Raw genomic sequence first — 25,677 nt, forward strand, 5'->3', positions numbered from 1 at the left:
CTCCTCTCCTCCTCTCCTCTCCTCTCCTCTCCTCCCCTCTCCTCTCCTCTCCTCCCCTCTCATCTCCTCTCCTCTCCTCTCCTGTCCTCTCCTCCCCTCTCCTCTCCTCTCTCCTCCTCTCCTTCTCTCTCCTCCCGTCTCCTCTCCTCCTTTCCTCCTCTCCTCTCCTCCCCTCCCCTCTCCTCTCCTCTCCTCTCCTCTCCTATTCTTCTCTCCTCTCCTATCCCCTCCTCTCCTCTCCTCCTCTCCTCTCCTCTCCTCTCCTCTCCTCTCCTCTCCTCTCCTCTCCTCTCCTCTCCTCTCCTCCTCCCCTCTCCTCTCCTCTCCTCTCCTCTTCTCTCCTCTCCTCCCCTCTCCTCTCCTCTCCTCTCCTCTTCTCTCCTCTCCTCTCCTCTCCTCTGCTCTCCTCTCCTCTCTCCTCTCCTCCCCTCTCCTCTCCTCTCCTCTCCTCCCATCTCTTCTCCTCTCTCTCTCTCTTCCTCTCCTCTCTTTACCCCTCTCCTCTCCTCTCCTCTCCTCTCCTCTCCTCCCCTCTCCTCTCCTCTCCGCTCCTCTCCTCTCCTCTCCTCTGCTCTCCTCCCCTCTCCTCCCCTGTCATATCCTCTCATCTCCGCTCCTCTTCTTCTCCTCTCCTCTCCTCCCCTCCCCACTCCTCTCCTCTCCTCTCCTCTCCTCTCCTCCCCCCTCCTCTCCTCTCCTCTCCTCTCCTCTCCTCCCCCCTCCTCTCCTCTCCTCTCCTCTCCTCTCCTCCCCTCTCCTCTCCTCTCCTCCCCTCTCCTCTCCTCTCCTCTCCTGTCCTCTCATCTCCTCTCCTGTCCTGTCCTCTCCTCTCCTCTCCTCTCCTCTCCTCTCCCTCCTCTCCTCTCCTCTCCTCTCCTCCTCTCCTCTCCTCTCCTCCTCTCCTCTCCTCTCCTCCTCCCCCCTCCTCTCCTCTCCTCTCCTCCCCTCTCCTCTCCTCTCCTCTCATCTCCTCTCATCTCCTCCCCTCTCCTCTCCTCTCCTCTCTCCCATCATCTCCTCTCCTCTCCTCTCCTCTCCTCTTTTCTCCTCGCCTCATCTCATCTCGTCTCCTCTCCTCTCCTCGTTTCGTCTCGTCTCCTCTCCTCTTTTCTCCTCTCCTCTCCTCTCCTCTTTTCTCCTCTCCTCTCCTCCTCTCCTCTCCTCTCCTCTCCTCTCCTCTCCTCTCATCTTCTCTCTTCTCTCATCTCCTCTCCTCTCCTCTCCTCTCCTCTCCTCTCCTCTCCTCTCCTCTTCTATCCACCATCTCCTTTGTCACGTCTCCCGTTGCTCTGCTCCGCTCTGTGTGAAGGCTGCGGTCCTGAATCACTGTGTATGTGTGATTATTAGATAAACACAGGGCAGGCGGATGGCACCCCTGGGCTGGATCTGAACGTGGCGGAGGCCTGGGAGCTCGGCTTCACCGGCAGAGGGGTGACAATTGCCATAATGGATGATGGTACGTGCCCTGTTGGGACTGTTGGGAGTGTAGTCGTCATTCATTTGATTTATTGTGTTTCTTTGCTCCCTGGTATCTGGAGGGGGTGAAAACCAAACCAGCCTCTGAAAGTGAAATTTCTTGCCATGTATCATTCCACGGCTTTTACTTTCTGAGATCAGGGTGCCCATCTCTTGGCATCCTGGGAAGATTATTCACAAATGGTGCACTGTGTAATATTTTTAATAGTTTATTTCCAGAATTCATGCTCCCCATTCACAAATGTTATCTTATTCACAAATACTTACCACCACGATCAAATTTTAAGTGTTCATCATGAATGGGAAAATTGCACTTTTCATACATGAAAAGGGGGGTCTTCTCTATTTCTGCCATTTTGAATTTCCAGAAATAGACATTTTAGTGTTTTACTTCCTGTACCTTGGTCATACTAGTAGATAGTTGTTTATTACTTAGTGAATATTCATAAAAAGTTTTAATTTTAGCAATAGGCCGCGCAGCTTTAATGGCCAGTATAGTTGTAATACCTATTCTGGCCACCATCCTACACAGTGCACCTTTAAGGTAGGATTCATTTGGTAGGCCTTTCATCCCATCATTTTGATGTCCTGTATTTAAACACTGACATATATGTAAGCAACTGTATATCATGATATTATAAGTAAGTTTAATTACACCGTATATATATATATATATAATTACGGTGTAATTAAACTTACTTATAATATTATGATATACAGTTGCTTACATATATGTCCATCTATCTATCTTTCTAGGAATTGACTATCTTCATCCAGACCTTGCGGCAAATTATGTAAGTTAAAAACTGTAAATAATGATATCAGTGATAAGTCATGATGGCTTATGTAGTTAATTTATTCTGCTATACTCTGCAATGGCAACAGCGTGGTTTAACTCAGGGATGTCAAACTCAGGCCCGGGGGCCAATTTTGGCCCGCGAAGCCATTTTATTCGGCCCGCGAGATCATTTGAAATGTGTATTACAGTTGGCCCACATACACCATTAATGTATGGCATAATAGCGTAACATGACTTGAACATGACATTTGCTGTGTCACAGGATGTGCAGACACATTTTAATGAACAAATATGATGGTAAAGAGTGTATGTGAAATTTAACTGTGAGTATAAAGTGCATGCAGCACAATTTTAGTTCATTTTTTAAATTAATTGTCGAGTTCGGCCCGCGACTTTGTTCCAGATTTTGATTTTGTCCCTCAGGCAATTTGAGTTTGACACCCCTGGTTTTACTTGAAATCACAAGTTTAGCAGCTGCCTCAGAATTCCAAGTTAATTTAAATCTTTATTGTAAGTTGTGTGGAGTTGAACTTACAATTAGGATTCAAATTAACTTTGAATTCTGAGGCAGCTGTTTTTTGTTTTTTTTTCACAGTGAATGCTTTGTTGTACTTCATGGTCATGGGTCTCTTCTTACGTAATTGTTGGCCTGACAACACCAGGGAGGAAAAACGAAGAAACACAATAGGACTTATAATTGAATAAGAGCGCCACCAATATGAAACCGTTATGAAGTGCCACGTCATACCTGCTGCTGCTCAGCCATAGAACACAAGCGCACGCTTTTGTGATACAGAAGTATTTAATTTACGTCTACTTCGCCACGCAAATTAAATAAGCCAGTAGCTGAGATGTGGCAAATTAGAGCACCCAGTAACCCTGATTAGTTTTTGAGCTGAGAAAAGACAGCGGCGTCGTGGCAGAGGGAGTATGGCGTGATGCAGGCTATACCAGACGCCAATCAAAAAAGTAGAAGTAGATCAACATGATGATGATGACAGATATTTCTGTGATTCCAGAGAGACACTGTGTGTGTGTGTGTGTGTGTGTGTGTGTGTGTGTGTGTGTGTGTGTGTGTGTGTGTGTGCGTGCGTGCGTGCGTGCGTGCGTGCGTGCGTGCGTGCGTGCGTGCGTGTGTGCGTGCGTTTGTATGCCTCTGTGTCTGTGTCTGTGTCTGTGTCTGTGTCTGTGTCTGTGTCTGTGTCTGTGTCTGACCCATCTGTGTAGTGCACAGGAGTGTTTCCCGGGTCAGGTGATCCCTTGCACAGGTGGCATCAGCTGTAGTGCATGAGATGAGTGAGTGGGAGGGAAGGGAAGGGTACTTATTAGTCACCCCCCCCCCAAACCCCAACCACCCCACCCCCACCCACCTACATGTTTGTCTCTCTGCCAGCACGAGGAATCAAACCTGCCTCTGACTCACAAACCTGCCAGACTCACTCTGCTGTCTCTGTAGAAGCAAGCAAGAGTAGCAAGAGCAGGCGCCATATTGTTACTCACAACCTGTCGAAAAGCACTTGCCATTTTTAAAAAGAAATATGGATAAAGCAATGGGCACTGTTTTGATATTGTGTCATGCACATCATTGGATTTACAAGCAGATCAATCAGTGCCTCTTTCTCTGAATATCTACCAACCGTTTGGTCACCTATTAGAGTATTTTATCAAAATAGTTTTTGCATAAATAGCCTTGTTTGCCTCTGTCCTGTTTTTTTTCACCGCCTTATCCTGCCACTGTGAATGACATTGTGACTTTTTAATTTTACTCACCTCACCCTTTATTTCTTCCAGAATGCTGAGGCCAGTTATGATTTCAGCAGTAATGACCCTTACCCCTATCCGCGCTACACAGACGACTGGTTTAACAGGTAATATCCATATCCAATTATCTGCTATGATGTCAAACAGGGAAAAGGAAAATACTATATTTTAGTTGTATTTCCCCTTCAGTTGTTGCACTTTTTCCCTTTTGCCAAACATAATTAATTTAGAAAAACACATACAGTATAGCCTGAGAAACCAGATTGAGTTGTCACTAGCTTCTTAAATCATTTAACTAGAGTGAGCACAGAAATTGTATTTCTACCAGTGGAACACTGTAATAGTCATTGAAAAGACTTAACTATTATAGTACTACACCACTATGACATTACACCGGGCCTTTAGTAATACATTCTCAGTCATTGCCATTCTAGTAACACCAAATGTATTCATATCCTGAGAGTTAACCCATTAAAACACGCGGTTATAAATGTGTTGTTATGACCAAGTCGTAGTGCATTACTAAAGGCCCTGTGTTATGTCATAGTAGAGTAGTAATATGTTAATTAACCTTTCACTGACTATAACAGCTTGCCTCAGATGGTACGGTGTGCATTAAGGGTCTACATTCATTGCCAAACAAAAATGGTTTCAGAAGATGTTTGTATGAATGTTGGTTTTGAGGATGAGGTTAGTGTTGTCAAGCCCTTTTTTCCCCAAATCTTTAAAATGTTACATGATTACGGGCTCATATCTTTTTCTTCCTCCTCTCCTCTTTCTCCATAGTCATGGCACTCGATGTGCAGGAGAGGTATCAGCAGTGGCCAACAACAACATCTGTGGCGTGGGAGTCGCTTACAACGCCAAAGTAGCCGGTATGTTGGGTGTTTTTAAAAATAATATTATATGTACTGGTATATTATTTATATATATATAATGTTATATAATAATAATAATAATAATAATAATAACAACAACAACAACAACAACAACAACAACAACAACAACAACAACAACAACAACAACAACAACAACAACAACAATAATAATAATAATAAATCAGTTTTATACAGCGCTTTTCTTGGTACTCAAAGCCGCTTTACAGAAAATTGATTTTTTTTTAACTGAAGAGACACTCAATGGCAGCCAGTTTACGGTACAGTGTAGTCAGATTAGTTTGACATTTCAAATCAATACGAGGGAAAGCCAGGGTTTACAGCAATTCCATAATCACTCATTGCTCAGATTTGCGTTAATCTCACTTAGTTACATGCTCCATATAGACTGTCGTATTAATTGGCAGGCGTGTTGTTTTTTGCTGGCTGTGAACTGGATAAATCCTATCAGTCCATATGGATTACATGACTAACTGTACACACATTATGCTGGCAAGCTGTCTTTGATGGTTTGTGCCAATTAATGTGTATCTACTGTAAGTGATTTGAGCAACCTGGGGTCGATGGTGTCTCTAATACTATTACTAATACTTCAAAAAATGGTGGCATCTAGAGTCTGGGTGAATTTTAGTCATCGTTTCAATTTTTTTTTTTATTGTGGTGTTAATCATTGTTTATGCCCATTGATTGGATTAAAATAACCTGCTGCCAAGTGGGAAAATAAACAGGCAATTACCATTTCCCCACCACTCCTGACAAATTATATAATCAGAGAAGCAACGTTTATTATTATTGTTTTTTATTATTACAGTATTATTAAGTGAGGTAGTGGTGCGTAGTACATCCAAGATGAATGTCCGCACGCACACGAGCCTCACTTGGAAAAATACTTGTGAAAGAAAAGCAACACGGGAGGAGGAGTGCGGACATTCATCTTTATGTTCATATTTTTACTATTATTATGAATGGGCAGTCATGGGTAAGCGGTTAGGGTGTCAGACTTGTAGCCCAAAGGTTGCTGTTTCGACTCCCGACCCGCCAGGTGGAGGGAGTAATTAATCAGTGCTCTCCCCCATCCTCCTCCATCATGACTGAGGTACCCTGAGCATGGTACCACACCGCCGCACTGCTCCCTTAGGGGCGGCACTGGGGGCTGCCCCCTTGTAGGGGTGAGGCATAAATGCAATTTTGCAGTGTGCAGTGAACACTTGTGTACTGTGGAGTGCTGTGTCACAATGACAATGGGAGTTGGAGTTTCCCAGTTGGGCTTTCACTTTCACTTCACTAATGGCACCAATGCATTGCTTGCAGGTATCCGCATGCTGGACCAGCCCTTCATGACGGACATCATCGAGGCGTCGTCCATCAGCCACATGCCGCAGGTCATCGACATCTACAGCGCCAGCTGGGGGCCCACCGATGACGGCAAGACGGTGGACGGGCCCCGAGAACTCACGCTGCAAGCCATGGCAGACGGAGTCAACAAGGTACATATACAGTCAATAAGGCCCCGAGAGCTCACGCTGCAGGCCATGGCAGACGGCGTCAACAAGATAGTCTGATGAAATGCAACACATACATATAGCATTGTCAGCTTTGGCCGGGCAGATGGAGTCAACAAGGTAGCATGACGACATGCAATACATACATACTGTATATACAGTCAATAAGGCCCCGGGAACTCACGCTGCAAGCCATGGCAGACGGCGTCAACAAGGTAGCATGATGATATGCAACACATACATATACAGTCAACAAGGTAGCATGATGACAACACATACATATACCGTCAATAAGGCCCCGGGAACATATACAGTCAATAAGGCCCCGAGAGCTCACACTGCAAGCCATGGCAGACAGAGTCAACAAGGTAGCATGATGACATGCAACACATACATATACAGTCAACAAGGTAGCCTGATGAAATGCAACACCTTCTGTATGTATACAGCATTCCTATAATAGTATTACAATAGTATTGTCAGAGACCGCTTACGGCATAGCCTGTCTCTCACGCTGCAAGCCATGGCAGACGGTGTCAACAAGGTAGCCTGATGAAATGCAACACCTACATATACAGTACAGCCAAAAAGGTAGTCTGATGATATGCAACACTAACTGTATATACAGCACTGTCAGGGGGAGCTTACAGCTTTGGTCTGTCTCTCACTCTGCAAACCATGGCAGACGGTGTCAACAAGATAGTCTGATGAAATGCAACACTTACATATACATATACAGTCAACAAGGTAGCCTCTGATGATATGCAACACTAACTGTATATACAGCATTGTCAGGGGCCTCTTACAGCTCCGTCCTGTCTCTCACGCTGCAAGCCATGGCAGATGGCGTCAACAAGGTGAAATGCAACACCTATGTATGTACAAACAGTACAACAGCAAGTATACGTATATACAGTCAACAAGGTCTGATGCAACACATACTGTCTGTATACAGCACTGCTATTGTCAGGGGCCGCTGACAGCTTTCGCCTGTCTCTCACACTGTAAGCCATGGCAGACGGCGTCAGCAAGATAGCCTGATGACATGCAACAGGGCCGCATTAATGCATAGGCTAGATGTGGGTGCAGCCTAGGGGCCCCTGCCTTCCAAAAAATGGTTGTTAGATGTTTTTATGTGTTAGCGTTACTACCAGCCATAAAGAAAAACAGAATTGTGGTAGTTTCAGCATCTGTTCGTCATATTTCTTAGATACAGCTCATCTCAGAATGTAAACAGTTTCCAAGGTAACACTTTATAATAATGGATGCAAAAAAGCATTATAAAGACGTAATACATAATTAACTATTGATGAACAAAACATTAACAAATGTTTGTAAATGACTAGGAAATGTTAGCAAATGTTTGTAAATGACTAGGAAATGTTATGTCAATATCTTATATTTATCAAACATTTACAAATTGCTTGTAAATGAATAAAATACTCTGTTATAAGGTATGTAAAATCTTGTATATATTATTTGTAGATATTTTATAAAGCATTAATTCATGATAATTTAGTTCATGATAAAAAACATTTGTTAATGTTTTGTTCATCATTAGTAAATTATTTACTAAGTCTTTACTAAGCAGACATTATTATAAAGTGTTACCGTTTCCGAGATAAAGAAACACCAGGGTGATGAAATGGTCAGCACACTAGGCATTAGCTAGTGTCCAGTGTGCGGACCACTTCATCACACTGTCTACCACTTGTGTCTGGCACCTCCATAACTGCCTTGAGGATGTGTTGTGTGCACCCCAACCTCCAAACTCCAAAGAAGCTCCAGGGGACATAATACTACAAAGTACACACTGCAGCCAAGATAATTAAAACACCTGGTACATATTGATCCCACGAAACTACACAAACACATTTCATCAATTATCATCACTTATCATCAATTATCATTTGCAGCACATGAACAGTAGAGAAATCTAAGGGTAAGAGCAGCATCAGAGTTGTTTTCTAGGCAGCCTATAGCAGTTCATTTCACATGATTACATTTAGAGTAATTGCTACAGTCATCATGTTGTTCACACACTCATTAGGGGCTGCCTAGCTGGCCATACACATCTATTCATACATCACTAATGTCATGTAAATACACAGAAATAACATGTTGCGTTACATGTGTACACAGGCAATAAGCGAAAAGAAAATACAAAATAACGGATGGCAATACTAACTCTCCGCTGCTGTGGGATGGAAATGATAATGCGTGTTGTCATAATGTCTTGTTTATTTGACCATACACATCACATTCGCACATCACTGTTTTCAACTAACAACATGGGAAACTATGTTATATTAGATCTTTACACATGGAAAATTACAAAACAACAGACCTCCGTTATAACTCTTGCAGGATATAAATGATGATGTGTGTAGTAGGGCTGTAACGATACACTCAACTCACGATTCGGTTTGTATCACGATTCATGACCTACGGTTCGATACACCCCTCGATTTTACATTTGCCAACATTATAATCTTTATGAATAAAAACTATGATAGTTCAAAGGTAGAATAGGTTATAAGAGGCTACAAATAATTTTTAAAAGTTTCTATAATAATGATGATGCTTGGAAGCACTATCAGTTCATATCATGTGGTTGTTTTCTGGGCAGATGGGTATCAAAACGTTAAAAGGGCGTATCACGATACTGCCTCTTTTTATCACGATACAGTGTCGTGACTCTGTGTATCCCGATTTCTCGGTTCGATACAATATCGTTACAGCCCTAGTGTGTAGGCATACTGTTTTGTATTAGACTCCACACGTCTGTTCATATCACTGTTTTCAAGTCACAGCACTAGAAGCACTAGATGCTCTAGATCAGTGATTCTCAACTGGTGGGTCGGGACCCAAAAGTGGGTCGCGGAGGGTTCCTGGGTGGGTCGCGGAGCTGTGATGCAATGCACTAAAAATGACTATGATGTTGAAGACAGAGTGAAACATGGTTAATAGGCCTTTTCCTCTCCACTACTTCATAAGACACATTGTATATCAGCATACAATGCAAATAATAATGCATATTATGAAATGCATGATAATATTTTTTATTATTATTGGAAGAATCTGACGGTGCGACACGCAGTTTGGGTCACAACGTATTGACCATGGCAAATTGTGGGTCACAAGACTATTCCAGTTGAGAAACACTAGATGTTTACAGATGTAAAAAATACAAAATGTCCGATCGCAGTACTAAAGGCTAGTCTTGTGTGGGCTAGAGATGATGTTAATGATGGTGATGATGATAATGATTATGATGGGGTGTGTGTGTGTGTGTGTGTGTGTGTGTGTGTGTGTGTGTGTGTGTGTGTGTGTGTGTTTGTGTGCATGTGTGTGCATCTGTGTGGGCATAATGTTTCCTCTCTCTCTCTCCCTCTCTCCCTCTCTCCCTACCTCTCTCCCTCTCTCCCTCTCTCCCTCTCTCCCTCTCTCCCTCCCTTGCTCGCTCTCTCCCTCTCTCCCTCCCTCTCTCTCCCTCCCTTCTTCCCTCCCTCTCTCCCTCGCTCCCTCTCTCCCTCCCTCCCTTCGTCCATCAGGGTCGTGGTGGGAAAGGCAGTATCTATGTCTGGGCGTCTGGAGACGGGGGTAGCTATGACGACTGCAACTGTGACGGCTATGCCTCCAGCATGTGGACCATCTCCATCAACTCGGCCATCAACGACGGCCGCACGGCACTCTACGACGAGAGCTGCTCCTCCACACTGGCCTCCACCTTCAGCAACGGACGCAAGAGGAACCCCGAGGCCGGCGTGGTACGTGACGTGTCCTTTAGTGTAGTACCATGCGTACTAAAGCGTGCCTGTCTGTGAGGCTTTCAAGAGAATGGTGTGGTACACTAGGTCCTTTAGTGTAGTACCATGCGTACTAAAGCGTGCCTGTCTGTGAGGCTTTCAAGAGAATGGCCTGGTACACTAGGTCTTTTAGTGTTGGCGTGGTACATCTTACGCGTATTCATATATTTTTGGGGGCTTTTCCGATGCCTTTATTGACAGGACAGTGGAGATTATGACAGGAAGTGAATGTGGGGAGAGATCAGATGGGGCAGGGTTTTGGTGGCATGACCCAGGCCAGACTCAAACCTGGGTCCCCATGGGCATGCAAGCCCAAATTTGGGGGGGAATTTCAGTCTTTCGCGTATTAAAGCGTATTTTGTGCCTCTCTGTGAGGCTTTCAAGAGAATGGTGTGGTACACTAGGTCTTTTAGTGCCACGCCAGCAAAATATGTCTATTTGTCTAATTGTGAGTATTTTTTCAACAATGTGAAATACTAGGCCTGTACTAATACTGAAAGTGTCAGCTTGTCTGTCTGTGAGGCTTTCAAAAGAATGGCATTTTAACGTTGTGTGTACAAAATGTGTCAACATGTCCCTACAAGACAGGCAAACAATTTAAAAAAATCAATCAATCAATCAATCAATCAATCAATCAATCAATCAATCAGTCAATCAATCAATCAATCAATCAATCAATCAATCAATCAATCAATCAATCAATCAATCAATCAATCAATCAGATGTTTTTTAATTTTTGTAGTGTCACATCTAGAAGTTATCTGTGCACAACCCCACTTCAGGCTTCATGCTCATGTTCAGAACATGGACGTTGTGTTTGCAACATTAGCCTGGGCAGCACTGCTGAAGGGTGAAGAGAGCACAGTGGTATTCATAGCCCTTTGGTCCACCAGATATCTGACTCACTGTGTGCTGAAACCTCATCTAAATCATAACAACTTCGTTATATCATTATCGGCAGTCTTTAATTGACAGATTAAAGACATGCTCATTACCATTTTAGTAACAAAACATAAATAAAATATATACAGTTGAGGACGATATTATTAGCCCCCTACCTGAAATTAGACATTTCTCTTGATTTCTCAGTGAGAATGACCTTTTTGTCCCGTTTCTGTTATTCTGGGAACAAATACACTGATGGAGATAATGTCCAATGAGTTGAATTTGGATTTTTCTATTGTTACAAGGACTTTGAACAAAAAAGGCCAAAAATGAAAAGGACAAAATGATTAGCCCCCTGATCATTAATAGTCAATATGGCGCCATGTATGAACCAAAACTCACAACAGGCTCTGATAAGTTGTTACCTAGGTTGGCACATACCCCACTAGGGATTTTGGCTCATTTCGTCACTGCAAAGTGTTCTAGCTGGTCCAAATTGCATGGATGCTGAGCATAGACATTTGCCACAGACTCTCAGTGGGATAGAGGGCTGGACTATGAGCGTGTCATTCCAATATCATGGTTTTAGTGTCCTTAAAGAACTTCTGAACTAATTTAAATGTATGCTTTGGGTTACAATGTTGTTGGAAGACCCAGCAATCCAGATCCAGACCCAGACCCAGACTCACTGTGTCTGAGGCTGAATAACAGACTAAAAACTTGATGCACCCACCAGTATGTGTAACTGGAAACTGCTTAGTCTCATTAGGCCAAAGAAGCATTGGACACCTGCCCAGATGATTGTTATTGACCTGGCCCCACCTGGAGTTCTTATTTCAAGAATGGCAGCTGTTATGGCTTGTATTCATATTGGGCTTTGGGGCCATCATCACAGAAGAACGCCTTTACTAAAGGCGGTGCATATCAGAGTGGTATTGAGCTTTGCCTGTGAACATTTGAAAGTCAAAAAATAGTTTTGAAAGTCTCTGCTTGCATCTGATGAGATTCAGTTGCACCTGCTTTGATGCATGAATTCTGCTTCTGTCAGGTGAAGAAATGGACAGACCTTAAACATTTATAACACGGTTTCCACAATTCAACTTGGTGGTGGAAGCATCATTTTGTGACCGCCTCAACCAAAGGAAACCTTGTTTGGCTGTACGGCACCATAAAAACAGAAGATTTTGATAAAATGTGGAAGGTGACCATGCAAAAATATGCTCATAGAGGAAGCTAAGATCTTCACTGGATCTTTCAATAAGATAATAACCCAAAACCTACATCAAATATAGTTCAAATGTTCTTCAGGGACACTAAAACCATGGTCATGGAGTGGTTCAGACCTCAATCCTTTAGATAATCTTAGAAGAGTGCTAATGTCCATCCTCAACATCCATGCAATTTGAACCAACTTAACTATTTACAATGAAAAAATGGGCCAAAATCCCTGGTAGGACATGTGCCAACATGGCTAACAACTAATCAAAGTGCCTGGTGTCAGTTTTGGTTAATAAATGGCACTATATTGACTATTAACTGAGAAATCAAGAAAAAAATTCTAATTTCAGGAGGGGGGCTAATAATATCGTCCTCAACTGTATATAATATGGCGTGATGGGGTTAGACGTAAGCAGACAGGAAACTACGGTTCTTTCAAGGGGCCATTGTTTTGTTTTGTTTTATTTTGTTTTGTTTTGTTTTTGTGTTTTTTTCATTCATTTTTTCCGGTGATGGATATTGAGACAACGTTGGTGAAAGGTCTTTTGGTGGAGGACTTGAGTCTGCAAAGCAGGAGTTCAACTATGAAAGCCACAAGCTGCCATCAGTGAAAACTGAGCCAGTCATAGCACACACAAATGGAAGATCTTAAAGGGCAACTCCTGTCAATTTCAATGTGCTGTTGTATTTCTCACGCTACCCTTGACTTTTCAGTAGCTGGTGATGCCACAGTTTTTGGCTCAGACCTTTCTGAGATATGAGCTATTCTAATGGGGGCAACTTTTGTTTACATTTCAAAAAAACATTTTTATTCATTCCCAAAAACATCCAAAACATCCATCCGCACAACATCTGCAACATCAGCAGACAGCTAGCAAACAGTGATACCTTTTGGGAAAATATTTGGAGTAGGCCTATGCTCATTTAAAAAAAAAAAATGTAAACAAAAGTTGCCCCCATTAGAATAGCTCATATCTCGGAAAGGGCTGAGCCAAAAACTGCGGCTTCTCCACCTACTGTCAAGTTAAGGGTAGCGTGAGCAATACAACAGCACATTGAAATGGACAGGAGTTGCCCTTTAACATGAATAAAAAGCTACTAGTCTACTTCTTTTGCTATGGGAATAAACGCTGCTATCACTCAACTCCTTTGATTACCACAACAACAGTGCTGGAAGGTTTTCTCTAATTCATCATGTCATATTACTTTGTATCCTCTTTTTATTAAGTTATTCTGTCTATTTTCACTCACTCACTTTCTAATGAAGGGTAAATGGGTATAGGACATTTTTCATGTGCACTATCCATGCACAACTCGAAAGGACCTGTTGTATTTCAAAAAGAGCACTCTAAATGGTGTCTTGAGGAAGTGACACCTTTAGCATCCATAATTGATTTAAACGCACTGTCGTGCTTCAGATGACGTGTACTGGAAAACAAAATATCCTTTACCAGGCTTGCTGACTAATACGGTGAATAGATGGGAAGACTAGGAAGCGAGGCATGTAGTAATGTATTAGTACAGGATGATGGCGGAAAGATCAGCACTGTCCTTAGGCACTAGAGGAATCTGCCCAGGCCTGCACTGGGACCCAAAAAACAACCTGGGCATTTTTTGGCGTAGACCAGCGGTTCCCAAACTTTTCCCCCTGCGCACCCCCTTGTACATTTCAATGTGGTCCGCGCACCCCCTAAGCAAATATTTTGGTGTGCTGATGGCCACGCAACTATGATTCACTGCACATTATGCACAGTTGTATTGGGGAATCCTCTTTTCCAATTGTCTAGGAGTTAAACTACACTTCAGATGGACCCTTCCAGCATACAATTCACCATACAATTAAAAACTACTTAAATGTTCATTAATGCTGTATAAAAACTCCCATATCCACCAAGGCTCTATTTGGCTTGTGCACCCCCTTTCGGCAGGCCACGCAGCCCCAGGGGGGCACGCACCCCAGTTTGGGAAACCCTGGCGTAGACCGTACGTTGAGACGGCCCCTATGTTTTCTACATTATTATGATTGGTGCGGCCTATTGCCTATTAAAGATGGACAAATGGGCTGCCCCATATAAATCATAGGCTGCTTAAAGGCAAAAACAGAGACAACAACAACAACAGTATTAGGAGAGCAGAAGGTCCCAGGCACTCAGAGGTGAATCAGTCTGAAGAAGGATACGATACGATACGATACGATACGATACGATACGATACGATACGATACGATGATACTTTATTGTCAGTTTGCACTGAAATTCAGTTTGCATCCCTGAGCAACACTCGTTAAGACGAAACAGAATACAGAAAACAGAAAAACATAGGCCTACACAATAACATCACATCACAAGACTATTGCACAGCTGACAAAACAAAAGACACAGGCCTATGTACAGGCAAACATACATACATACATATATTACATACAACCCACATAACTTGAAGATAATACCACCATGAAGTAATAAATACTATGTAGTCTTACAACTGATTTAGCAAAAGAATAGATTGATGTATGAAAGCATGTTTAAGTCTGTTGCGGTTGAAGCGGGGAACTCTGAAACGCCTACTTGAGGGTAATGGCTGATATTCTTGGTAGAGAGGTATATTAAAAAGCCTTTATTATCTGTGGCTACTCATAATTGAAATTAAAATGCCAACATGTTTCGACCATAGGTCTTCATCAGGGCAAAGCGAACAAAACAGCAGTATTGCCCCCTGAGGACAGGCGGTCCAACTGGGAGAATGCCCTGTATGCCAGGTGACCAGTCCAGCACTAGAGGAATCAGCCTGTGCTGTGGTGACGTGGTCCACCGTGACATTTAGATTGTGCCGTTCAGGCTCGACTACGCTATCAAGATGGATCATGCTCAGTCACAGATAAACAAATGCAGTACGGTGGAATCACAATGGGGGGAATGTGTGGAAAAAATACATGCAGGTGAATTGTTGTTTGCTATACTAGCGAATGCAGTCAGTCACAAGAAAAAAAACATTCCTCATAAGAGATTTTAGGTTGAGAAATATGTTGGATTTTGTTTATTCCTATAGTTGTTTACACCTATATTTTGTTTATACCTACCTATACATTGTTTTCACAAACAACACACAGTCTAAACGTGAACATAAACCTTCATTTGTTTCAGCTGCACTGAGCACTGTGTTTTAAAAGTATTTACACACATAGTACATCCATTTGTTAGGTACACGCAGAGTGAACCTGCGATGCCTGGTGTGGTCTAGTGAGACTAATGGTATGTGACAGCCCAGAGGGTCCCTCATGCCCGTGTGTCCATCAAAGGGACAAGGCAGGGGAACAACACTCCACCTTGCTCTGCTATATTTAGTTTAGCAGCGTAGTAACATGGTTACCATCGTGCCGGTGTGCAGCACAGACCAGACGTGCATACATGTTTTCCATTTGTGACATGATGTTGAGTAGACTAGGGCCTTTCTGAACAAAAACAAAATGTAAGTACTCATATATAATGCTTAGTCACCTCAGAACACCTATTTTCCCCTGTACAAGACTGTTGTTTGATTCCTCTTTCAATGGTATAGCTAATTTAATCATTTTATATGGATGAAGGCAGTCATCATTTGCTATTGTTCAAATGATCAACCTTTGTTTAGTTGTATTAGTTGTATGCCTTTTTCCTAAGACTGTAGCTATAAGCATCTGAGTTTTGAAAGATGAAGTCTTATTTAGAGGATGCCCAATTACTGGCAGATATACTCTTCGGTTAACATCACCTGGGTGAATAAGCATGTTCACACAGGCATCTTAAGGTGGTTATTTTTTATCCTGTTTACAGTAGGTGTAAACTAGCCTGGTCCTGACCATCCCATAATACTACCATTTCATTTCGTATTCATGGTCAGAAGTTGTGTGATCTGACGCGATTGCAGGAAGCGGGAAGTTTGCACTCAGTTACGGTTTGAAATGATTGGACAGCTCTCACCCAATGGCCGACAGTTACTCAACGACAACATAGTGCAGACCAGAGCCATTGGCGCAGACGTTTTCGTCATCGTCACGAGCGTCCTCACCCTTTCTCCCCCACGTGGGGCGCTTATTCGCTTATTGGCTGTTTTCTGATTAGATTAGATGGGGGGCGTTGCGATCAAAATCCCATCGATCTGGCAGTCCACAGAAGAGCAAGGCCAGACTACCGTAGTGGAGCCAATCCTTTGGCGGAAGTACGTAGGATGGCTCGCGAGGCTAAGTGTAAATGCAACATGTGGATAAAAATAACTCCATTTTAACAGGTGCGTTTTAGCCCCTAAATGAGATGTTTTTAAAGCCGTATTTTTGATATGGGGATTTTAAAACTCTATTTATGTGTAAATGGAAGGCCAAAACCAATGCGTTTTCAAAAATGTGGAAACAGCACCTAAGACAAGAGTGGAAAAGTCTGCTTCGACCGGGATTTTTTTGCTCTTCTGAAGAAGGGTTTTTCACCCGAAACTTTACGTAAAAATGAAAAAAAATACAAAAAAGTGGGAGCAAAATTTTTTTCACACAGGCATCTTGCATGCTTTTGCTTTTTTGTGTTGCAGGCTACAACAGATCTGTACGGCAACTGCACTCTGCGTCACTCTGGAACATCAGCTGCTGCTCCTGAGGCGGCGGGCGTGTTTGCATTGGCACTGGAGGCTAAGTACGTACACATACTAGCCCTGAGAGAGTGTGGTGGGGGGGGGGGGGAAGAGAGATGGAGAGGGGGAGAGAGAGAGAGAGAGAGAGAGGATGACAGAGAGAGAGAGAGAGAGAGAGAGAGAGAGAGAGACAGAGAGGGAGAGAGAGGGAAAGAGAGAGAGGGACAATGAGAGATGGGGCCAATTGTGTACACCTTTTCTTTTCCATGCCAGGGAGAAAGAGACAGACAGAAAGAGACAGAGAGAGAGAGAGAGAAAGAGAGAGAGAAAGAGAGAGAGAAAGTGAGAGGGACGATGACAGATGAAGCCAATTGCGTACACCTTTTTCCCCCTCCGCAAGAGCGAGAAAGAGAGGAAAATGGTGATGGAAGGGGTCAAAGACACAATGGCTTCACCATTTGAATGACGCACATAATTAAACTGATGAAACCCTACTGAACTGAACTGAACACCTCTGAGGAGACTGAATAGCTCATCTTCTCACCTATAATTAGTTTGAACACAGGGCTCTGGGTTGTTTCTCTTTTTTTCCCCTTCAAAATACAGAAACACTTTTGAGCTGACAAAGATTGGCTGAAATGACTGAAAGGACTGGAAGGGTTTGTTCTCTCTCTCTCTCTCCTGTTGCATTTTGAATCGTTTCTTATTATTGCGATACCTAAATGCAACCCAAGCCCCAAGACAAATACCGAAAAACAAGCAAAGTCCAGAAACAACACTTCATACTGTATCGCCTGCAATTAAAGTATTTCACCCTCCACCCAATCACCGCAGAATTACAACTTTCCCTCAACATAACGAAAAAAAAGAAAAGAAAAGAAGAAAGAAAAAGAAACGTGTTGCCCTTTATAGAGAAGGGAGTCCTTGTTTGAACACATGTACATGCAGTGTTGCCAGATTGGGCTGTTTCCCGCCCAATTGGGCTGCTTAGGATGGCTGCGTGCGGGTAAAAATTTAGCAGGTAGCATTTAGCAGGAAAAACCTGCCCAATTTTTACCATAGAAATCAATAGAATTGGGCGGGATTTTGAGCATTTTTTGGGCTGGAAATCGTCAGCCTCATCTGGCAACCCTGTGTACATGCCCACTGCCCTTTTCTCTTCTCTTTGCTGTTCCATTCATTCCTCTCCATGTCAGAGTGCCTCTGTTGTTAGCGGAGCTGTTAGCATACGCCCCCACCACCACCACCACCACCACTCCCACCGGCCTCCCCGCCACCTCTGATGCACATCTAGTAAACACCTCCGTCGTCCTGCTCCTATGAAGCCCCAGTGTTTGCCCAGCTCTAAATCATGACACTGCCGTCAGTGGGAGAGGACACAGCCGTTAGGCCTGCGCTCAGGGGTGTCGTACAGGGGGGGGGTAAGTGTGACTGAGTCACCAGGGCCCCTTGTACATAGGGGGCCCACAGTGTCTGATTTACAGGACCGTATTAAGACACTGGGGTGCCCCCGGGCACTACATCTTGCAGGAGGTTATAAACAATATTTATAGTAAAATTTGTGTCATGTGGTGCGGGACTCACTAATTCGACGCCCTTTCGGTACTTACCACTTACGTCATACGACCCTAACCCTAAACCTAAACCTAACCTTAACCCTAAACCTAACCCTAACCTTAACCCTAACCTTAACCCTAACCCTAACCCTAACCCTAACCTTAACCCTAAACCTAACCCTAACCTTAAATCGCTTGTTTGAAATGTTTGATTACCATGTGACGTACCACGCAAGTTCCGAGAGGGCGCCAAACTAGTGGGTCCCCATGTGGTGCCCCTAACTGGCTGTAATTGGTTGGTGCCCCTGGGCACTGCGCCACTGGCCCTTATGGATAACCTGGCCCTGCTGATATAAGCAGATATAAAGATGGGGGGGGGGGGGGGTCCATTGGAGCTGATTGTACATAGGGCCCACGATTTGCTGCTACGCCCCTGCCCTGCGCTTTAGCCAGAGGGTAAATAGTGCATGTGGGCTTACGAGTCCATTCCCTCCACCTAAATACACTCAGGCTGGCCCACCACTGATATAAGGCTCTTAAGTGGGAGAAAGCTAAATACACACCTCCAGGCAAAGATTAACTCATTTTACTGCCTTGGCTCGGCGCGTGCATCATTAAGCCTGTTATAATCTTTCCTAATGTGTTTCACCATTAAATGCATGAAGCATTGCTTTGTTTTTTTTGGTTGTTTAGTTTTTTTGTTGTTGGTGGAAATGTTTTTGTCTCAAAATATTCAAAGAGAGACGCTGGCGATAGTGCGGTGCCGGTGCAGGAAATCTGAGCTTATGTTTCTGTGGCAGCCTCGGGGGCAGTAGCCGCTTGGCAGCTAGCCAGCTAGCCGGCTAACCGGCTAACTCGTTATCAGTAAACCCCACACTCTACCTCATTTAAACGAGGCAACTTACATAATCATGGCATGGCAGGAGGACCGTGACAGGACCTACAGTGCATGTGCAGAAAGGGGGAAAAAAATAATTTCGATATTCTATTTATCTTGATGAACATCGCTTCCACATGATGAAAAAGCTCATTAACATGTACGGCAGGATGTGCATGGATTCACACTAGTTATGGTATATTCAGGTCCGCTGACAGAGGGGGAGAAATGGGTATGTTGTCCCGGGCCCTAGGGAGAGAGGGGGCCCAGAATTGAGTCCCCATTACATTGTATGTACAGTACTTGGGTGAGGGGCCCTTTCAAATTACTTTGTCCTGGGCCCTGCCAAAGCTGTCAGCGGCTCTGGGTATATTACTGTTCTCCTTACAGCACGCTATTCCGATGGCCTGATTCTGCCATTCATTTGAATGGAAAAGACAAGGTGGACGAAAAAATGTAAATAAATAATAAATAAAACAATATGTCATACAAGCCTTCAATAAGCCAAAAAAACCTTTCATTTGCTCAGGTAGAAATGTCAATGTTAGACCTTTGTGTCCGTGGCCTAAGCCCTGAACTACAGTTAGGAGGCCTGAACAGAGACCAACTAAACTAAACGTGTGAAAAGGGACATAACTGACAGCGAGCCACCAATTAAGAAGATTGATAATGTGCTTGAGGAAGCACACTAATCACACTGTGTCACTGTGTGTTTGTTTGCTCGTGTGTGTGTGTGTATGTGTGTGTGTGTGTGTGTGTGTGTGGGTGTGTGTGTGCGCCTGTGTGTGTATGTGCGTGCATGTGTGTGTGTGTGTGTGTGTGTGTGTGTGTGTGTGCGCGCCTGTGTGTGTATGCGCGTGTGTGTGTGTATGTGCGTGCGTGTGTGTGTGTATGTGTGTGTCTGTGTGTGTGTGTGTGTCTGTGTCTGTGTGTGTCTGTGTGTGTGTGTGTGTGCGTATGTATGCATGTGTGTGTGTGTCCACGTGTCTATTCTCTGCGTGTGCCAAACAGCCCCAACCTGACATGGAGGGACATGCAGCACTTGGCGGTGCTCACCTCACCTCCAAGCGTAACCAGTGTGTGTGTGTGTGTGTGTGTGTGTGTGTGTGTGTGTGTGTGTGTGTGTGTGTGTGTGTGTGTGTGTGTGTGTGTATGTATGCATGTGTGTGTGTGTGTGTGTATGTGCGTGGATATGTATGCATGTGTCTATCTGTTTCAGCCCCAACCTGACGTGGAGGGACATGCAGCATCTGGCGGTGCTGACCTCCAAGCGTAACCTGTGTGTGTGTGTGTGTGTGTGTGTGTGTGTGTGTGTGTGTGTGTGTGTGTGTGTGTGTGTGTGTGTGTGTGTGTGTGTGTGTGTGTGTGTGTGTGTGTGTGTGTGTGTGTGTGTGTGTGCACGTATGTGTGTGTGTGTGTGTGTGTGTGCTCACCTCACCTCCAAGCGTAACCAGTGTGTGTGTGTGTGTGTGTGTGTGTGTGTGTGTGTGTGTGTGTGTGTGTGTGTGTGTGTGTGTGTGTGTGTGTGTGTGTGTATGTATGCATGTGTGTGTGTGTGTGTGTGTATGTATGCATGTGTGTGTGTGTGTGTGTGTGTGTGTGTATGTGCGTGGATATGTATGCATGTGTCTATCTGTTTCAGCCCCAACCTGACGTGGCGTGACATGCAGCACTTGGCGGTGCTGACGTCCAAGCGTAACCAGCTGCATGACGAGGTGCACCGCTGGCAGCGTAACGGCGTGGGCCTGGAGTTCAACCACCTGTTTGGCTACGGGGTGCTGGACGCCGGCGGCATGGTCAAGATGGCCCAGGAGTGGAAGACCGTGCCAGAGAGGTTCCACTGCGTCGCCGGATCCCTGCAGGAGACACAGTGAGTGGTACACACACACACACACACACACACACACACACACACACACACACACACACACACACACACACACACACGCGCACACACACACACACACACACACACACACACACACACACACACACACACGCACACACACACACAGGCGCACACACACACCCACACACACACACACACACACACACACACACACACACACACACACACACACACACACACACACACACACACAGACACACACACACACACACACACACACACACACACACACACACACACACACACACACACACACACACACACATGGCCCAGGAGTGGAAGACCGTGCGGGAGAGGTTCCACTGCTTCGCTGGCTCCTTCCAAGAAACACAGTGAGTGCCTCTTACACACGCATACACACGGGCGCACACACACACACACACATACACACACACACACACACACACACACACACACACACACACATACACACACACACACACACACACACACACTGCGTGGCCGGCTCCCTCCAGGAAACACAGTTAGTGAAGTGCCTACTGCACACACACACACGCTGGCACATACATTCACACTCACACACACTCACGCGCGCGCAGTCGCGCACACACACACATACACTCACTCACGCACGCACGGACGCACACACACGCATACGTACACACACACGCACACACACGCATACGAATACGTACACACTAACGCGCACACACACACACACACACACACACACACACACACACACACACACACACACACACACACACACACACACACACACACACACACACACACACACACACACACAGTACAGCACAGGTTGAGAATTAATTTGGCTCATTTGGTGAACTGCGTATTTGGCTATTTTACCCAGTGCTGCTTATCCACTAATCACACACTCCAATATAATGTGCAATTAATCAGCTGTTCCGTATGACGGTGTAAGTGATGATGCACCAGGCATCTATGAAATGCCAACATGGATCACCGATCATTGTCTCTCCAGTGACTAAAACGCCTGTCAATTACATGTTAACTTTAAATGAGCCATTTTAAAAGTTACCGTTGAGCGATACATCATTCTCATACATCTTTTCTCATTGCCCTGATAGTTTTCATTTCTTTTCTTTAAAGTGCTGGTTATTCCTTTGTGGATATTTTTAAATGCAGATTGTTTTTTTGTTTTGTTTTTTTTTAAAGGTGTTTACATATAAACACGACCTGTGCACAAAAATAACAGAGTTTTGAAATGTGCTTTCTGAAACTATATTTATGTGTGAACAAGAGGCGAAAACCAATGCAAAATATCTGTTTACCTGTAAACGGCTTCAAGCACTCTGAGCTAGACAGTACTGTCAGTTACATCAACATCAACTCAACTGCCCTGCCTGTGACACCTCATTACTGATAATAGCTGTATAGGTACAGATCTGAATGTGCATAAAATAAGCCTGAATACAGCCTCTCATGGGTAAGGTAATATTTGCATATTTGGATTTCACAGAAATGGCAAAATGTATGTATACACTGCCAATTGAGCAATGCGGGCAATACACAACATTACCTAATGCAGAGTTCAGAACAACGTGAGAGTTCATTACATTTGAACTTAATTGGCACTTTTATGCAAAGCAACCTGCCATTACTACTTACTTACTTACCAAATGTTATTGGTTACTGTCCCCGGAGCATATCTGTAGAGATTCTAATTCATCCAGTTCATCTTTGAGCAGATATTAGTTGGAAGTGAGCGTGAGCGTGAAATTGGAAGCTGAAGCCCTCTGATCCATTACATTACATTTAGCTGAAGCTTTTATCCATAGAAGCGTACCTCCACCAATGAGGTTATGTTTTTGGTTGCGTTGATTTGTTTGTTATTCTGTTAGCAGGGAATTTGAAATTTTGTGGAGTTGTGGAGTTGTTGGAGATGGCAAAAGGAACAAGTGAAGTGGTGGTGATCCGCATCACAATCCGGATCCAGGATTTAAAAAGAAGACATTCCTCACCATTGCGGGACAGGGCAAATTTTGACACTCCAGTTTCTAACTCACAAAACAAGGCAGAATGTACAAATAGGGTGTAACATAGTCAACTGCTCTGTCAAACAGCTTCCTTGGCAGAGGTCTACACTCTCTGAGTGCATTTCTAGTTATTTACAGGGTATTGGTTACAGTCTCTAAATCAATCAGGGGTTGCGTGCCTTCCTCAAGGGCACTTCAGCCAAGGATAGAGATGTACAGACAGGTAAGGGTGGGATTTGAACCTGCAACCCTCTGATCTGATGAAGACTAGCCATTAGGCCACAGCTGCCCCAAAGACCAATTCCCTAAAACATCGGGGCACAGCGAGCTGCCTTCCCATTTTCCCGTGGCAAAGATGATGGTGAGATGGCTGTGGAAATCTCCCCTCAGCCATACTCGTAATCAGGGCTTGACATTAACTCTTATGCTCACTGGTCAATGTGGCTAGTGGCTTTACAGAGTCACAAGCCATTCAGCCTTTCTACTGTACTAGCTTCACCTTTGGTCACAGCTGTCTTGTTTTCTACCATGATAGCCTATGTTTAGGCTTGGAAGAAATTCTATAGGAAGAAGAAAATCACACCCTTAACATAGTTTCGGACATAAAACTGACGAATACAAACCAAGTGTATGATACCCAGAACAACACAACATAGTCTATTGTGTGTAAATTCAACTACCTGCCAAACTACTAGCCTGTCACAGCCAAGTTTTACCAGCATTTGTCTGGTTTGCAGGTGCCAATGTCAAGCCCTGCTCGGAATATCCAGCAGCCTGGTGTTAAAACTCAGGAACCCCTGGCAGCTCCCAGGAAACAACATCAGTTCCTAGGAAACAATATCTTTCAGTGGCCCGCCGGTTGAGAGTCCAACATCAACTGCATCCATCATTTAAATTGAACAGTCGATGTTCCACTTTCTTGTGCGATGGAGGGAATAAGGTTATCCACAGGGGCAGCTGACCCAATTCTTACTGTACACCTCGGGCTCAGGGTCTCCTCTGGTGTAGCGTAGACCTATCCTTCATGCTGTGGTGTGGAGCCACTGTAGTGGAGAGGAACAGATGGTGCTCTACTATACTGCCATACAAAGGCAAAGGGCAGCAACTACACCAACAAAGGGGTAATGCATCGACGGGAGACAGGCAGGACATCTTAACTGGAAAGAAAACACGGGAGCAGCACAGATGCTGATATTGATACTGATACTGATACTGATACAGATACTGATTTTCTTCTTTATTCATGGGACTAACGTTTCAATGAGTTAACCATATTCATCATATTCAGTCCGGACTCTGATGAAGATGATTAACCCATTGAAACGTTTGTCCCATGTTGTGCACTTGAATAAAGAAGAAAATAATGTGGGCAATCATGGGTGAGCGGTTAGGGCGTCAGACTTGCATCCCAGAGGTTGCCGGTTCGACTCCCGACCCGCCAGGTTGGTGGGGGGGAGTAATCAACCAGTGCTCTCCCCCATCCTCCTCCATGACTGAGGTACCCTGAGCATGGTACCGTCCCACCGCACTGCTCCCCATGGGGCGCCACTGAGGGCTGCCCCCTTGCACGGGTGAGGCATAAATGCAATTTTGTTGTGTGCAGTGTGCAGTGTTCACTTGTGTGCTGTGGAGTGCTGTGTCACAATGACAATGGGAGTTGGAGTTTCCCAATGGGCTTTCTTTCACTTTCAAAATAATTGCATCTGTGCTGCTCGGGTGCTCGGGATTTCACTTCAGTAACTACATAGTATATATTCAAATTGAGTTTATCCTGAAAATAGTTTTCAGAACACCTCATTTATCTTGTGACAAAGCCTTATGGTCCAAATGTGTCCCTTTTTAGAGATATTGCCATGTCAAATTTGCAGTTTATAGGGAATCCAAGCAAATACCAAGGATTTGATGACATTTTTCTGAGTTTCAATATTTGTGTAGTTCCTGTACTTTGCCGCCTTTGTAAGGCAGTATAGGTCAGTTGAAACAATTATTTATGGCTGAAGGGTTGTTTAGAATAAAATCACTGGGAGCAGCAGCAACAGAGAGAGTGCAAGAAGAATCTTATCTCTGGTAGCAGTGTGCATGTAAACTGCATATATTTTTTCAGTGTTCAGATATACAGTATTTTTGGGACTTCACCCTGCAAGTGGTGGATTCTGCTATTTATTCCCTTTGTGGTGGTGGCTTATACATAGTGGACAGTGGATTATACAGACAGAAGAATGCTGGTGAATGTCCCATTGACTTTCAATAGGCCACTTGAAAATCCTGAGGTCACACTGTTCTGCATAATCACCGCCGAAGAAACCTTGAACATTTGCTGAAGAGGGCTGACAAATTAATTCCTGGCACGTGAGGTCACTTTGCAGGAAGACAGGCCATGCTTTAGATTAGAGCCAGGCGGTGGCTGACCA

The 25,677-nt window shown here is 44.2% G+C and overlaps 1 protein-coding gene across 1 annotated transcript in view; it reads left to right on the plus strand.

Moving 5' to 3' along the window:
• pcsk2 (proprotein convertase subtilisin/kexin type 2) overlaps window positions 1–25,677 on the plus strand; it is a 45,856-nt gene that overhangs the window by 16,464 nt on the left and 3,715 nt on the right. The window contains exons 4-11 of the mRNA XM_063192211.1: window positions 1,348–1,456; window positions 2,233–2,270; window positions 4,067–4,143; window positions 4,823–4,911; window positions 6,244–6,419; window positions 9,989–10,204; window positions 16,904–17,004; window positions 21,018–21,245. Of these exons, the coding sequence (XP_063048281.1) occupies window positions 1,348–1,456; window positions 2,233–2,270; window positions 4,067–4,143; window positions 4,823–4,911; window positions 6,244–6,419; window positions 9,989–10,204; window positions 16,904–17,004; window positions 21,018–21,245 (1,034 nt within the window). The remainder of the gene's footprint in view (window positions 1–1,347; window positions 1,457–2,232; window positions 2,271–4,066; window positions 4,144–4,822; window positions 4,912–6,243; window positions 6,420–9,988; window positions 10,205–16,903; window positions 17,005–21,017; window positions 21,246–25,677) is intronic.

Source organism: Engraulis encrasicolus, chromosome 24 (assembly GCF_034702125.1).
Source record: "Engraulis encrasicolus isolate BLACKSEA-1 chromosome 24, IST_EnEncr_1.0, whole genome shotgun sequence".
Classification (NCBI taxonomy): domain Eukaryota; kingdom Metazoa; phylum Chordata; class Actinopteri; order Clupeiformes; family Engraulidae; genus Engraulis; species Engraulis encrasicolus.